The sequence below is a fragment of the Cornus florida genome, unplaced genomic scaffold (genome assembly GCF_030987335.1).
Source record: "Cornus florida cultivar Cherokee Brave unplaced genomic scaffold, ASM3098733v1 CherokeeBrave_3.0.0_Hap2_Chr03, whole genome shotgun sequence".
NCBI classification, from domain to species: Eukaryota; Viridiplantae; Streptophyta; class Magnoliopsida; order Cornales; family Cornaceae; genus Cornus; species Cornus florida.
In genome coordinates, this window is record NW_026775573.1 from 47,036,488 (window position 1) to 47,050,227 (window position 13,740).

Sequence of the window (13,740 nt, forward strand, 5' to 3'; positions counted from 1 at the left end):
AATCATCTCTTTGAATTCATAAATATAACCAATGACCAGTATCTCAAGGTTTTTCAATTCTTTGATGAAAGATAGGTTCACCAATTCACAATCACTTAGACACAACATCCGTAGACCAACCAGATGTAAAAGTGATGATGGTGCTAGTTTCATGTTGTCCAAAACCAAAACTTCAAGCTTTTTCATCCCTTCAAAAAAGCTATTTGGAAGTTCTAGTAGTGAATCATTGGATAATCACAATACTAAGGTGCGTAGTTCTGGACATTCTAACTGATCGGGAAGCCGACGAACATTGCAAGAAGCCCTTAATGAGATTGCTTTGCAACATGTATAATCATCTTTATCTGGCCAAACATCAACACCATCTTGCACTAGAAATGCATTCTTATCTTTTGATGCAATTGATATGGCAACATCTCTAACTACATCATGCATTTTGACCTTGTTTCCATCTCTACCTTCTAACAACAAATTAGAATTCTTGAGGATACCAACTATCACTAGTGTTCTATCTCTTGCTTTTTTCATTGATGCTCTATCCGTGCTTCCAAGAAACTTCGTTCCTACTCCAAAAGGCACCAAAAGGTCAATAGCAATCTCAGTATCTTCAGGAAACAAAGAGCAATGTAGAAAGCATGACTGCACATCTGCACGCTTCAGATACCTGTAGCTCCACTCAATGCATGAATACACCTTTTCGTCCACTCCATCAATTTTGTACCCTTGACAGTATTTCAGTTGTTCAAGTGCATCATTCCATATGTACTTATCATCCAAACCGCTCAGTGCTCCTCCAACTGCACAAATTGCCAATGGCAAATGATCACATTCTCTGCACACTTGTGCTATAAAATGAATTTCAGGATCAGCTTCAATAAAATCTCCAACCGTTCTCTTGAATAGGTGCCAAGCTTCATATACGGAAAGGAGTCCAATTTGGAAGGTTTGGTCAAACCCCATCTTTTTGCACACTTCTAGTCTTCGAGAGGTCAGCAAAATTTTGCAACCCATACTGTTATCATCTGTATCTATTGGAATTCCTATTTTCTTCAATGTAATCTTGTCATCCCAAACGTCATCCAATATTACAAGGATTTTTCTCCCATTCTTCAATCTATTGCATAGTTCACCCGCTCTCCCATCTTCACTCTTTTTTTCTAGTTTCAGATTTAAACAATCTGCGAGTTTTTCTTGGATTTTTTTCAGCTCTGGATTCTGGGAGAAAACTGCCATTGCGACCTCATCAAAAGGACCTTTTCCAACTTGTTTGCCGACTTCCTCCACCATTGTAGTCTTTCCTACACCTGCCATTCCACATATCCCAATTTTGGAATTCCTATCGTCTCTCAAAGCCTCCATGATCTCCTCGAAAACCAATTTTCTGGTTTCAAAATGCTCATAGCTTGTGCTGGATGTGTCCCAGATATCTTCGAGAAGAGTTGTGTACGCAACTTCATCGCCAAACTTATTGCGATTCTCTTTTAGTTTGATAGCCCTGTCCACCATCTCTTTCCTTTTCTTACCAAGCCTATACGCGAACATACATCATGACATTTGACATTTTCTTTGTCTTGAAATTCTTCTTCCATAGGCGTCAATGACTGCTGCACTTCCTCCAGCCACTTCTCAGCAACCTTCTTAATGGTCATCCCATTGGCCTTGGCTATATCAACAGCTGCTTGGACCGTCTCCCTCTCATCCTTAAGATCGTTTACTTTTTCTTCCAAATTCCCAATATTTTCCTTGTATTTAAGGAAATAATCAATTTCTCGCCCAATCGATTCGGACAAACCGTCAAATATTTTCTGTAATACCATTCCCACAACATCATCTATACAACAACTCATTTTCAACTCACTCACTAGTTTTTATTATTATTATTTTTTTAAAAAGTGAGTAGAATGATAACGAAAAGTGAAGATTCACAATTATGACACACACGAGAGATCGAGCGAGGAAGGGAGGGAGAAAGAGAAATTCAAATATTGCAGAAAAGCTAAGAGGATATTTCAGATAGAGGTTCGAATTCAAAGAGAGCTAGAGACCAAAAAACAAATATAAAAAAAGAAGACTGCACTGAGAAAAGATTAAAAGCAACAAAAAGGAAGGGGAAAAAAAAAAAAAAAAAAAAAAAAGGACACAGGAGATGATTGAATACAAAAGATATTACAACTAAAACAAATGTCTGCAGAGTTTAATGAAGATTAGAAGCAAAGATTTTAAACAACAAATGGCACAACAGAAATGCAGAGAGCTCTGATTATTGAGATGATTGAATACAAATATCTGTTATTGTTGAAGAAACTAAAGCAGTGACTTGAACGTACCTCTAGCTTATGGATATGTCTAGATGGAGCTAGTAAGGTGTCTCAGATACAGAGTGACTAGCAAGTGAGAGTGAAAGATAAAGAAAAGTGATTCAAACGAAAAAGAGATTTTAGACAACAAATGACGCAACAGAAATGCAGATGGAGAGCTCCGACTATTATTGATGAAGAAACTAATTAAAGAAGAGAACCTTTATTGCTGATGGATTTGTTCGGACGAAGGTAGCAAAGTTTTACAAACAGGAAAATATATCAGAAAGAGTGTGAAATGGATCAGAAGGTGAGATAGATAGCAGATGAAGAGAGAATGAGAGACGCAAATTAGTTGTAAACAAGAAAGATTAGGAAAAAAAAAAAATTAGAAGAGATAAAAAGGGAATGAATAAAAAAAAGCGGAAAAACTAGATTGTTTAGAGAAAGTAACAAAAATATAAAATAAATTAAATAATTTAAATCCTTCGTCATTGCATAACTAAGTACATTCAGCCACACCTAGAAAATGTTTTATTGGTCGACCTAAAGGAGGAAGAGTAGAAGCAACAACAGATATTAAAAAATAATTAAATTGAAAACCTTTCATATTTGTATTAAATAAAAAATAATAATTAAGTGGTCAAAATTGGCGGACTCATTTGATTATTTTAAACTATTGTTCGGTTGTCTTTCATTTGATCCCGGCAACTTGAATTATAAATTGAAGTAAATCACTTGGGCATTAGCATAGTGGCATCGTTTGGTAGAGGGATTAGTATTTCTTCATTTTAAAAATATTGCTAGTTTTGGCTCTTGCTACGTGGATGCATTGATTAGGAATGGTGAACTACCTGTATGAGTAGTTTCAACAAATGATATTAAAAATATATATATATATTATTATTATTTTGAGAACCTTTCATATTGGGATTTTTTAACAAGAATATTTGTATCAATGGTTTAGGTGTAGTCTTCTCAAAATAAAAAATTAGATTTAAGTCTCTATAGGAGTAAAAAAAATGTGTAAATGTGTATTTCTTGACTATTTTTTCTTTTTAAAACTATTGATTGGTTGGCTCGCCTTCAATGAATATTTTTTATTTTTAAAGACAACTTGCATGTCTTTCATTATGATTTGTTGTTAATGAGATAGATACAAGTTTTTATATAAATTGTACACCTTTTATGTGGTCAATAAACGTGGAAGACTAGAAGCAACCAAAGATATTAAATAATTAGTTTGATCAACCTTTCATATTTGTATTAATTAATTAAGTGGTTTTGATTGGGGGGAGGCGTTATCATTTGATCCTTTTAGGACTAGTGCTCTGTTGATTCATGGTTTGCGTAGAGGCATTGATATTTAAAGCCAACTTTGCATATCTTTAATTATTATTATTATTATTATTGTTATTTATTTATTTATTTATTTTTTTTGTGAAAGTGCAAAAAAAATAATAATAATAAAATAAAATAAAATTTGAACTCTCACCAAATGAGCACAATACCCCTTATGGTATGAAAGTGAGCAATTCAATTATTGTAGTTTCAAAAGTGAACAACTTGTCCCTATATTAAAACTTTGACCACTTTCCATTCATATTATGATACACATGATTGATTTTTTTTTTTATTAATCCTAAAAGTACACTCCAATATGACTCTTATACCACACCTTCCTAAAAAAAAAAATTTGCATTCCTTTAAAAAATATTTTATTTCCTTCTCTTAATTAAATCCGCTAACCAAACATAATTCAGTCGGTCCTATATAAATTGGTGATACCATGTCATCACTACAACCGGCGTAATTAAGTTTTTCTCCAAAAAAAAAAAAAAAAAGAGTTATGTAAAAGAAAACTAAAATGAAGTACTTAACCAAATATAAGTTAAATAAGAAAAAACAGGAAAACAATCACCACTTTCGCCCTGTGTTAAATTAACATGCCTACATAGTGGCAAATGTAAAGTGAAATTATACAACATCATAAATGTCATTTTACAAGACAATAACAAAATCTTATACGAAATTATTATTTGTAGAATATTTATTGATATGTATTTATAATATGTCTGATCTATTCCCAATTGGTACTTTGATCTATCATCGTCTATATAAGATAAAATTTGCAAAACAATAGACATTTGGACTTCAAGAGGAGGTAAAACTGTTGTTCAATTACCAATTCAGCATACTCTCAAATGCAAAAGAGGTGATTTAGAGTAGAAAGTTGTGGCCAGAATGGACTGTTAGTGTATTGCACTCTGAATTATGTACTGACCTTTGATTCCTCTGTTTTGAATGAAATGATTTTGCCAGGTTAAGGGGAGAGAGAATTGGGAGATATAGATTGGTATATATATGCATACCAATATAGAATATACCACCAATTGGAATTTTCAATAAAAGTATAGTGTAGAATTCAAGTCACATTAGGCTTGGGTGGTTGGTGCTGCTGTGGCACTCGCTACATGGCGGGTCCACACATTTTTATTTTTATTTTTTTATTTTTTTTATTTTTATTTTTATTTTTTGCATTTAAATGCAATTTTCAGAAATGACCGAATGTGTTCGATGCTTGCGTTTGTAATTATTCTTATTTTTTACGAGTTATCATGACTTTGAATATGAGTGACATAACAAATCTTCTTCTTCTCTTTTGTGTTTCCACAATCTTGTAATTCATGTTCTTTTTAGTATATTTATGTGTGTTTTTTTAAGTGTTTGTGTTTCACCATAGTATTATAGTTCTTACTTTAAATCGGATATAAAGTTAATATGTATAATCTAAAAATATTTTTGTTTTCATATAATTTTATAATCTGAAAAATCCAATTCCAACTTTTTAAACCTGGCTTATATTTGGATTCTCTCAATCTCTCATTGATAATGTTGTTAATTTTCTTCTCTTTTACATTTTTTTTTTTTTTTTTTTTTTTTTTTGAATGGTAGAATAAACACACACACATTTTTGCCCACGCCGGAGCTTGAACCCGTCCCATCTTCTTTGAAGATGAGAGGTTACACCATTAGGCCAAAGCCACTTTGGTTTTTACTTATTTTTATCTCAAGTGTTTTTGCTTTTAAGCCTTTTATCATAATTTTGTAAATAGATATGTTAGTCAACATGTAGCATGTGGTTGTTAGTACTATTTCTTGTAATATGTACATATTTCATGGAGATGAAAAAGATACACCAATTAAATTTTTATTGGTTCTAGTTTGGCTGATTCTAATTTTTCTAGTTGTTTTGCATTTACAAAATTAGTATTTAATTTGGAAAAACCCTCCAACAATAAATGAGAAAAAGACTACGAGACAAACTGACAAAATTCTCCTAGTTGAAAAATAATAATAATTAAAGAAAATTTCCACTCAAAGTTAAACATAGAGCAATTACTAGAACAAATAGTTCTCAATGTTCGTCTCTCTACACATCCTCTTTGATGTCCAAACAACACGTGCATATTCTTTTGATAAAACAAATTTGATTTTTTGAGTGGAGTTGTAATATTTGGATCGAACTCTCATGACCGAACTTTCAAAGTGAATTGTATGACTTACAAGTTTTGATTCTGTCATCTTTACCAAATATATGAAAGGTGAGAGTCAAAACTTGTAAGTCATACAATTCACTTTAAATAACCGGTCTGGGAATCATGTGCTTTTTGAGTGACAAATGATGAAGTGAGACAATAATAAAAATTCAGATGTAAGAGAGAGAGACCTATGAATTTGTTTAGTGAGATGGAGCAGGAAGTGAGATTGCAGATCAGATCGAGAGAGAATGAGTGATGCAAATCAGTTGTAAAACAAATGTAAACATGAAAGTGAAAAAAAAAAAAAAAAAAAATTGTTTGAAGAAAGTAACAAAAAAAAAAACCCTCCACTAGGAAGTGAGATTGCAGATAAAAAAATTGTTTGAGAACTATTATGTAACACTCCATACTGAAAAGAAAGTGAAAAAAAAAAAAAATTGTTTGAAGAAAGTAACAAAATATATATATATATATATATATATATATATATATATATATATTGGTCTGAGAATGCATTGATATTTTAACCCACGTCTTTCATTAGATCTAGGCAACTTTAATTATAAATTGACATAAACCAATTGGGCCGCTCAAGATGGACTGGGCGCATATATATATATTTATTAAATGTGTAAAGTGTTTTAGTATTTCAGTATTTATTTATTTATATAAAAAAAAAAATTTATTAATTGATATAAAAATAGTTTTTGCAAAAATAATTTCTATAAAACTTTAAAAATTACCTAATAAAATCAATCACATTCTATATAAAACTCTTATTTTTAGTTATTTTTTATGGATAATTATAGTTTCTATAAAACTCTAAAAATTACCTAATAAAATCAATCACATTTTATATAAAACTCTTATTTTTTGTTATTTTTTATTGATAATTATCACAATATAACCCGTCCGGCCTAATTATGATTATTTCATTATCATAAAAGGACACATGTCATCATCATATTCATCTAAGAAGTTTATAAATAGAGGCATGGAGGAAGGGGTACAGAAATTGAGAATTTTAGAAATCCAGAATTCCAGAGTAAAATACAGAAGCTCTGCCAAAGAGTTTCAGTATATATTTATTTATATAAAAAATATTTATTAATTGAGTTGAATTTCAGAGTAAAATACAAAAACTCTGTCAAGAGTTTTCAGTATTTATTTATTTATATAAAAAAAAAATTAATTAATTGATATAATTTATTTATTTATATAAAAAAATATTTATTAATTGATATAAAAAGAGTTTTTATCTATATTATTATTAGATATGTAAAGAGTTTCATTATTTATTTATATAAAAAATATTTATTAAATGATATGAAAAGAGTTTTTACTAAAAAAAAAAAATCTATAAAACAGTAAAATCTACATAATAAAATTTAAATTAACTTATTTATCTATTTATTATTATCCATATTTAATAAAAGAAAATCTAATTAGACAAGATTTATTAATATAAAAAATATTTATTAATTGATATATAAAATAAAATAATTTTTTATTAATTTATCGTGAGTTTTTTAATAAAAGGAAACCTAATTAGACAAGTATTATTAATATAAAAAATTATTTATTAACTGATACAAAAGGAGGTTTTTAAAGAGTTTTTAAAACACCAATTACCTATTTATCTATTTATTTTGAGTTTTTTTACTAAAAGTAAATCTAATTAGACAAGAATTATTAAAATAAAAAATATTTATTAATTAATATAAAAAGAGTTTTTAAAAGAGTTTACATTAAGCTCTAACACAAATTACCTATTTATTTATTTATTACAAGTTTTTTAATAAAAGAAAATTTAATTTACCTAATAAAACTAATCACATTCTATATAAAACTCTTATTTTTAGTTTTTTTTCTATGGATAATTATAGTTTTTATAAAAATTTAAAAATTACCTAATAAAATCAATCATATTCTATATAAAACTCTTATTTTTAGTTATTTTTATGAATAATTATCACAATATAACCGGCCCGGCCCAGTTATGATTATGTCATTATTATAAAAGGACACATGTCATTATTCTACTAATCCAAGAAGCCTATAAATAGAGGCATGGAGGAAGGAGGAAGGGGTACAGAAATTGAGAATTCCAGAAATTTATAATTTCAGAGTAAAATACAGAAGTTCTGCCAAAGAGTTTCAGTATTTATTTATTTATATAAAAAAATATTTATTAATTGATATAAAAAGAGTTGAATTTCAGAGTAAAATACAGAAACTCTGTTAAAGAGTTTGAGTCTTTCAATATTTATTTATTTATATAAAAAAAATTTATTAATTGATATAAAAATAGTTTTTATATATACTATTATTAGATGTGTAAAGAGTTTCAGTATTTATTTATGTAAAAAAATATTTATTAAATAATATGATAAAACACTAAAATCTACATAATAAAATTTAAATTAACCTATTTATCTATTTATTATTATCAATTTTTTAGTAAAATAAATCTAATTAGACAAGAATTATTAATATAAAAAATATTTATTAATTGATATATAAAAGAAAATAATTTTTATATAACTCTACTATGAGTTTCTTAATAAAATTAAATCTAATTAGACAACTATATATTTAAAGAAAATAAAATAATTTCTTTAAAACTCTATTATAAATTACCTATTTTATTTTCCATAAACTATATCAACAGTTTCTATAAAACTCTAACACAAATTACCTGTTTATCTATTTATTATGAGTTTTTTAATAAAAAGAAACCTAATTAAACAAGTATTATTATTATAAAAAATTATTTATTAACTGATACAAAAAGAGGTTTTAAAAGAGTTTTTAAAAAACTCTAACACAAATTACATATTTATCTATTTATTATTAATTTTTTAATGAAACTAAATGTAATTAGACAATAATTATTAAAATAAAAAATATTTATTAATTGATATAAAAAGAGTTTTTAAAAGAGTTTATATTAAAATCTGATACAAATTACCTATTTATTTATTATAAGTTTTTTAATAAAAGAAAATCTAAGTAGACAATAATTATTAATGTAAAAAATATTTTTAATTGATATAAAAAATAAAACAATTTTTCTAAAGTTCTACCACAAATTACCTTTTATTATGAGTTTTTTTTTTTTTTTTTAATAAAAGCTAATCTAATTAGATAGGAATTATTAAAATATAAAAATATTTATTAATTCATGTAAAAAGAGTTTAAAAATATTTTCTGTAATACTCTAACACGTATTACAAATTACAATTTTTTAATAAAAGAAAATCTAATTTTCAGAGTAGTTTTTTAATAAAAGTAAATCTAATTTTTAGTTCAATATAAAAATAATAGTTATTTTTTTTGGATAATTATCATAATATAACTGGCTCGGCCCAGTTATGATTATGTAATTATCATAAAAAGACACATATTGTCATCTTATAAATCCAAGAAGCCTATAAATAGAGGTATGGAGGAAGGAGGAAGGAGTACAAAAATTGAGAATTCTATAAATCCAGAATTTCAGTGTAAAATACAGAGACTCTGCCAATGAGTTTCATTTATTTATATTGTTATTAAATGTGCAAAATGTTTCAGTATTTCAGTATTTATTTCTTAATTGACATAAATTATATAACACTCAAAATTACTTAATAAAATTAAAATTAATTCAAATTAACAAAATATAAAAAGAGTTTAATTCAAATTACAAAGTCCCACATTAGTTTAAAGTAAAAAGGATTACATGAAGTATAAAGCTATAGAAATAATAATCACACTTCTCGGCCTTTTGGCTAAGAGATCAAGTGTAGTACTAAATTTTTTTGGGTCGGCTTTTGGCTAACCTTTCTTGGTCTTTTGGCTAAGATCAAGTGTAGTACTACTTTCTCGGCCTTTCTACAAATAGTTTCAATATTTATTTATTAATTGATATAAATTCTATAAAACTCAAAATTACCTAATAAAATTCAAATTAATTCAAATTAACAAAATATAAAAAAATATTTTAATTCATAATAAAGAGCTCTCATTAATTATTATATCCCACGATATAAATTCTATAAAACTCAAAATTACCTAATAAAATTAAAATTCAATCTATAATCAATTGTGCTTGACCAAATGGTTCATAAATTAACCTATTTATCTATTTATTACTATGAATTTTTTAATAAAATAAAATCTAAGTAGACAAGAATTATTAATATAAAAATATTTATTAATTGATATATAAAACAAAATAATTTTTCTAAAACTCTACCATAAATTAGCTTTTATTATGAGTTTCTTAGTAAAATTAAATCTAATTAGATAAGGATATATTTAAAGAACAATGTTTTTTAATAAAAGGAGATCTAATTAGACAAGTATTATTAATATAAATAATTATTTATTAATTGATCTAAAAAGAGTTTTTAAAAGAGTTTCTATAAAATTACATCAAAAATTACTTATTTATCTATTTATTATAAGTTTTTTTAATAAAAGAAAATCTAATTAATTAAGATAAAAAAATATTTATTAATTAATATAAAAAGAGGTTTGAAAAGAGTTTCTATAAAACTCTAACACAAATTACCTATTTATCTATTTATTATGAGTTTTTTTTAATAAAATGAAATCTAATTAGACAAGAATTATTAATATAAAAAAATAATTATTAATTGATATAAAAAGTGTTTTTTTCAAGAATTTCTATTAAACTGTAACATAAATTACCTATTTATTTATTTATTATAAATAGATTTCTAGAAAATATAATAATTTCTATAAAACTCTACCACAAATTATTTATTTTATTTTCTTTAAAACTCTATCACATATAACTTATTTTTATCTATTTATTGTGAGTTTTTTGATGAAGGAAATCTAATTAGACAATAATATATTTAAAAAAAATAAAATATATTTTTAAAAGAGTTTATATAAAATTCTAATAAAAATTACCTATTTATGTATTATTTATGAATCTTTTAATAAAATATAATATAACTAGACAAGAATTATTAATATAAAAAATATTTAATAATTGGTATAAAAAATAAAATAATTTTTCTAAAACTCTACTAAAAATTATCTTTTATTATGAGTTTTTTAATAAAAAAAATCTAATTAGATAAGGATATATACATTTAAAGAAAATAAATAATTTATATAAAATTGTACCACAAATTACCTATTTTATTTGCAAATAAACTCTATCATATTAGATAAGGATATATTTAAATAGTTTTTATAAAACTCTAACACAAATTACCAAAATTTTACCACAAATTAAGTATTTTATTTTCTTTAAAACTCTATCACATATAACCTGTATTTATTTATTTATTATGAGTTTTCTAATAAAATAAAATCTAATTAAATAAGGATATATTTAAAGAAAATAAAACAATTTCTATAACTCTATCACATTTGACAATGATATATTTAAAGAAAATATATAATAATATAATAATACATATAAATAAAATATGAATGTTAAAGAATTTGAACATTTCAGTATTTATTTTTTAATATAAAAAATATTTATTAATTAATACAAAAAGAGAAATCTATCACATATAAGTATATAAACCTTGTATTTATCTATTTTTTATGAGTTTTTTAGTAAAAGAAAATCTAATTTTACAAAGATATATCAAAATAAAATAAAATAATTTCTATAAAATTCTACCATAAATTACATATTTAAAGAAAATAAAATATAACCTAGGGTCTTCGAAAAACCACAAACTCCATATAATAAATTTTTATATCAATTTCAATTTAATGTATAATTAGTATAATTGAATTTCTATTTTAAAAATTAATTAAAAATTAATAAAATTGAATTTCTATTGTAAATTAAAAATTATACTAAATTTCAAATTATCTAATAAAATTCAAATTACAAATTACCTAATAAAATTCAAATTACCTAAAAAAAAAATTGTTACTTTGCAAAACTCAAATATTTCACTATTAAAATAAAAAAATTATTATTTAATAAAAAATAAAATATACATATTTCAGTATTAATATAAAAACATAAAAGAATTTATTAATTTACGAAACTTAAACTCTATCACCAATTTCAAAATATTTCAGTATTTATTTATTAATATAAAATAAAATTTTATTAATCAATATGAAGACAAAATTTTTATAAGTTACAAAATATTCACCACGTGCATCGCACGTGCCTTTTCCTAGTATATATATGTGTGTGTGTGTGTATCTCGAGAGTATCAACAACTTAAATAGTCGGATTCTTTAAGAAGGCCTTCTGGATCAATAAAATTAATACTTAAATTAAATTAAATTAATATTTTTATTATATTAATAATGAATGAATTATTAAATTTATACTTTGTAAGTTTATAATAATAGGTTTATAATAATATGATGATTTTTTTTTTTTTTTTTTTATAGTTTGAATGTTAAATTAATATATTAACTTTTTAATGAGATATTTATTTTAGGATGAATAAAAATAAAAAGGTATACACTTATTTTGAAAATAAGAGAGTATAAAATTAATGAGAATGTGTAGGTTAGGCTCATAAAAAAAATATATGACTTTAATGGTCCCGAGCCTGGAATTTAAAACTTTCATGATTGCATTAATTAATAAATAAACAATAATAAAGTGGCTTCGTTTTGGTACCTGAGGCATTGATCATTTTAAAACTATTGCTTGGTTGGCTCTTGGTCTGCACATGTCTCTCATTTGATCCCCCAACCTGGATTATAATTTGAATTAAACCATTTGGATTTTCAAGATGTGAGAAGAGAAAGTATTAGGTAATTCAGAATTACGGATATTACAAAAAAATTAATAATAAATAAAAATAAAAATAAAATAATAAAATAAAAATACGGATATTTGTGCAATGGTTGGACTCGAATCCGATCCGATTATGAATTGAAAAAAATAATCGATAATTCGATAATGATCCAAATACGATAATTTGTTACTTTAACAAATTGAATATGAATTATAAGCAATCTGATCCGATAATAATTCGATCCAATTAAAATCATAGTATATTATAATATATATATATATATATATATATATATATATATATATATAAATATTTATTACTATATTCATTTGGTTGCATAGTTATACTAACTAAGCAACTATACATGTCATTTTAAACTTTGTCAAAAAATTAATAATAAAAAATTAAAAATAATTCAAGTCCGAATCCATTTCGATAGGAATTTGAGTTAAATATGATATGAAATGAAACATTTTCAATTTGATAACCCATAGCGATTCGAATCCGATAATCCGCTTAGCAAATCGGATATGAATTTGGCCGATCCGATCCGAATTCATTCTATTGACAAGCCTACTCTAGAGTTGAGTTTGGTAGTTCAGTTGGTAGAAATATTTTCCCAAATCATGTGGCAGTCGAGTTCAATTCATCTTAATCAAAATTACTATTATATATTTACGTGGTATTCAATATATACTCTTATATTTTTCACTAAGTGAACATGCAACTTTTGGGAAGAGGTAATGTTAAGAATCTTATCTTATATTATTCAATAAAGTCTTTTCATAATTATATTAGACATAAGATCCTTTTGTATTGATAAAGTAATTTTAATTGTAATCTTTCTTTATTTATTTCTTTTTTTCATGTTGGTTGATATCTCATAGATTGAAGAATGAAGAAAATGACTGAAAGCCCAAGTCGAGATGGAGTTACAAGTCTTTGATTCTCATTTCACTTTTTGGATCGTTTTATTTATAAAGTCAAAACTAATTTGATCTCAACAGTTTAATTTTTATGAAACCGAGACAATCTGAGGTGAGGATTAATACCAAATCAATTCCATCCAAACAAGATTGGATTGGATGGGATTGGTTCACTGATTAAACTTTTCTATTGACAAAAAGAATTGCCAAATTTTTTTTAAAAAATGAT

General features: G+C 25.1%; 1 protein-coding gene across 1 annotated transcript; it reads right to left on the bottom strand.

Annotated features, from left to right (window-relative positions):
* Window positions 1–234: 234 nt before the first annotated feature.
* Window positions 235–1,817, bottom strand: LOC132301566 (disease resistance protein RFL1-like). Its single transcript, XM_059798808.1, has 2 exons — window positions 1,624–1,817; window positions 235–1,528 (listed from the first exon to the last, which is right to left on the bottom strand). The coding sequence occupies exons 1-2, from the start codon at window positions 1,815–1,817 to the stop codon at window positions 235–237; spliced, it is 1,488 nt and encodes a 495-aa protein (XP_059654791.1).
* Between the last annotated feature and the right edge of the window lie 11,923 nt (window positions 1,818–13,740).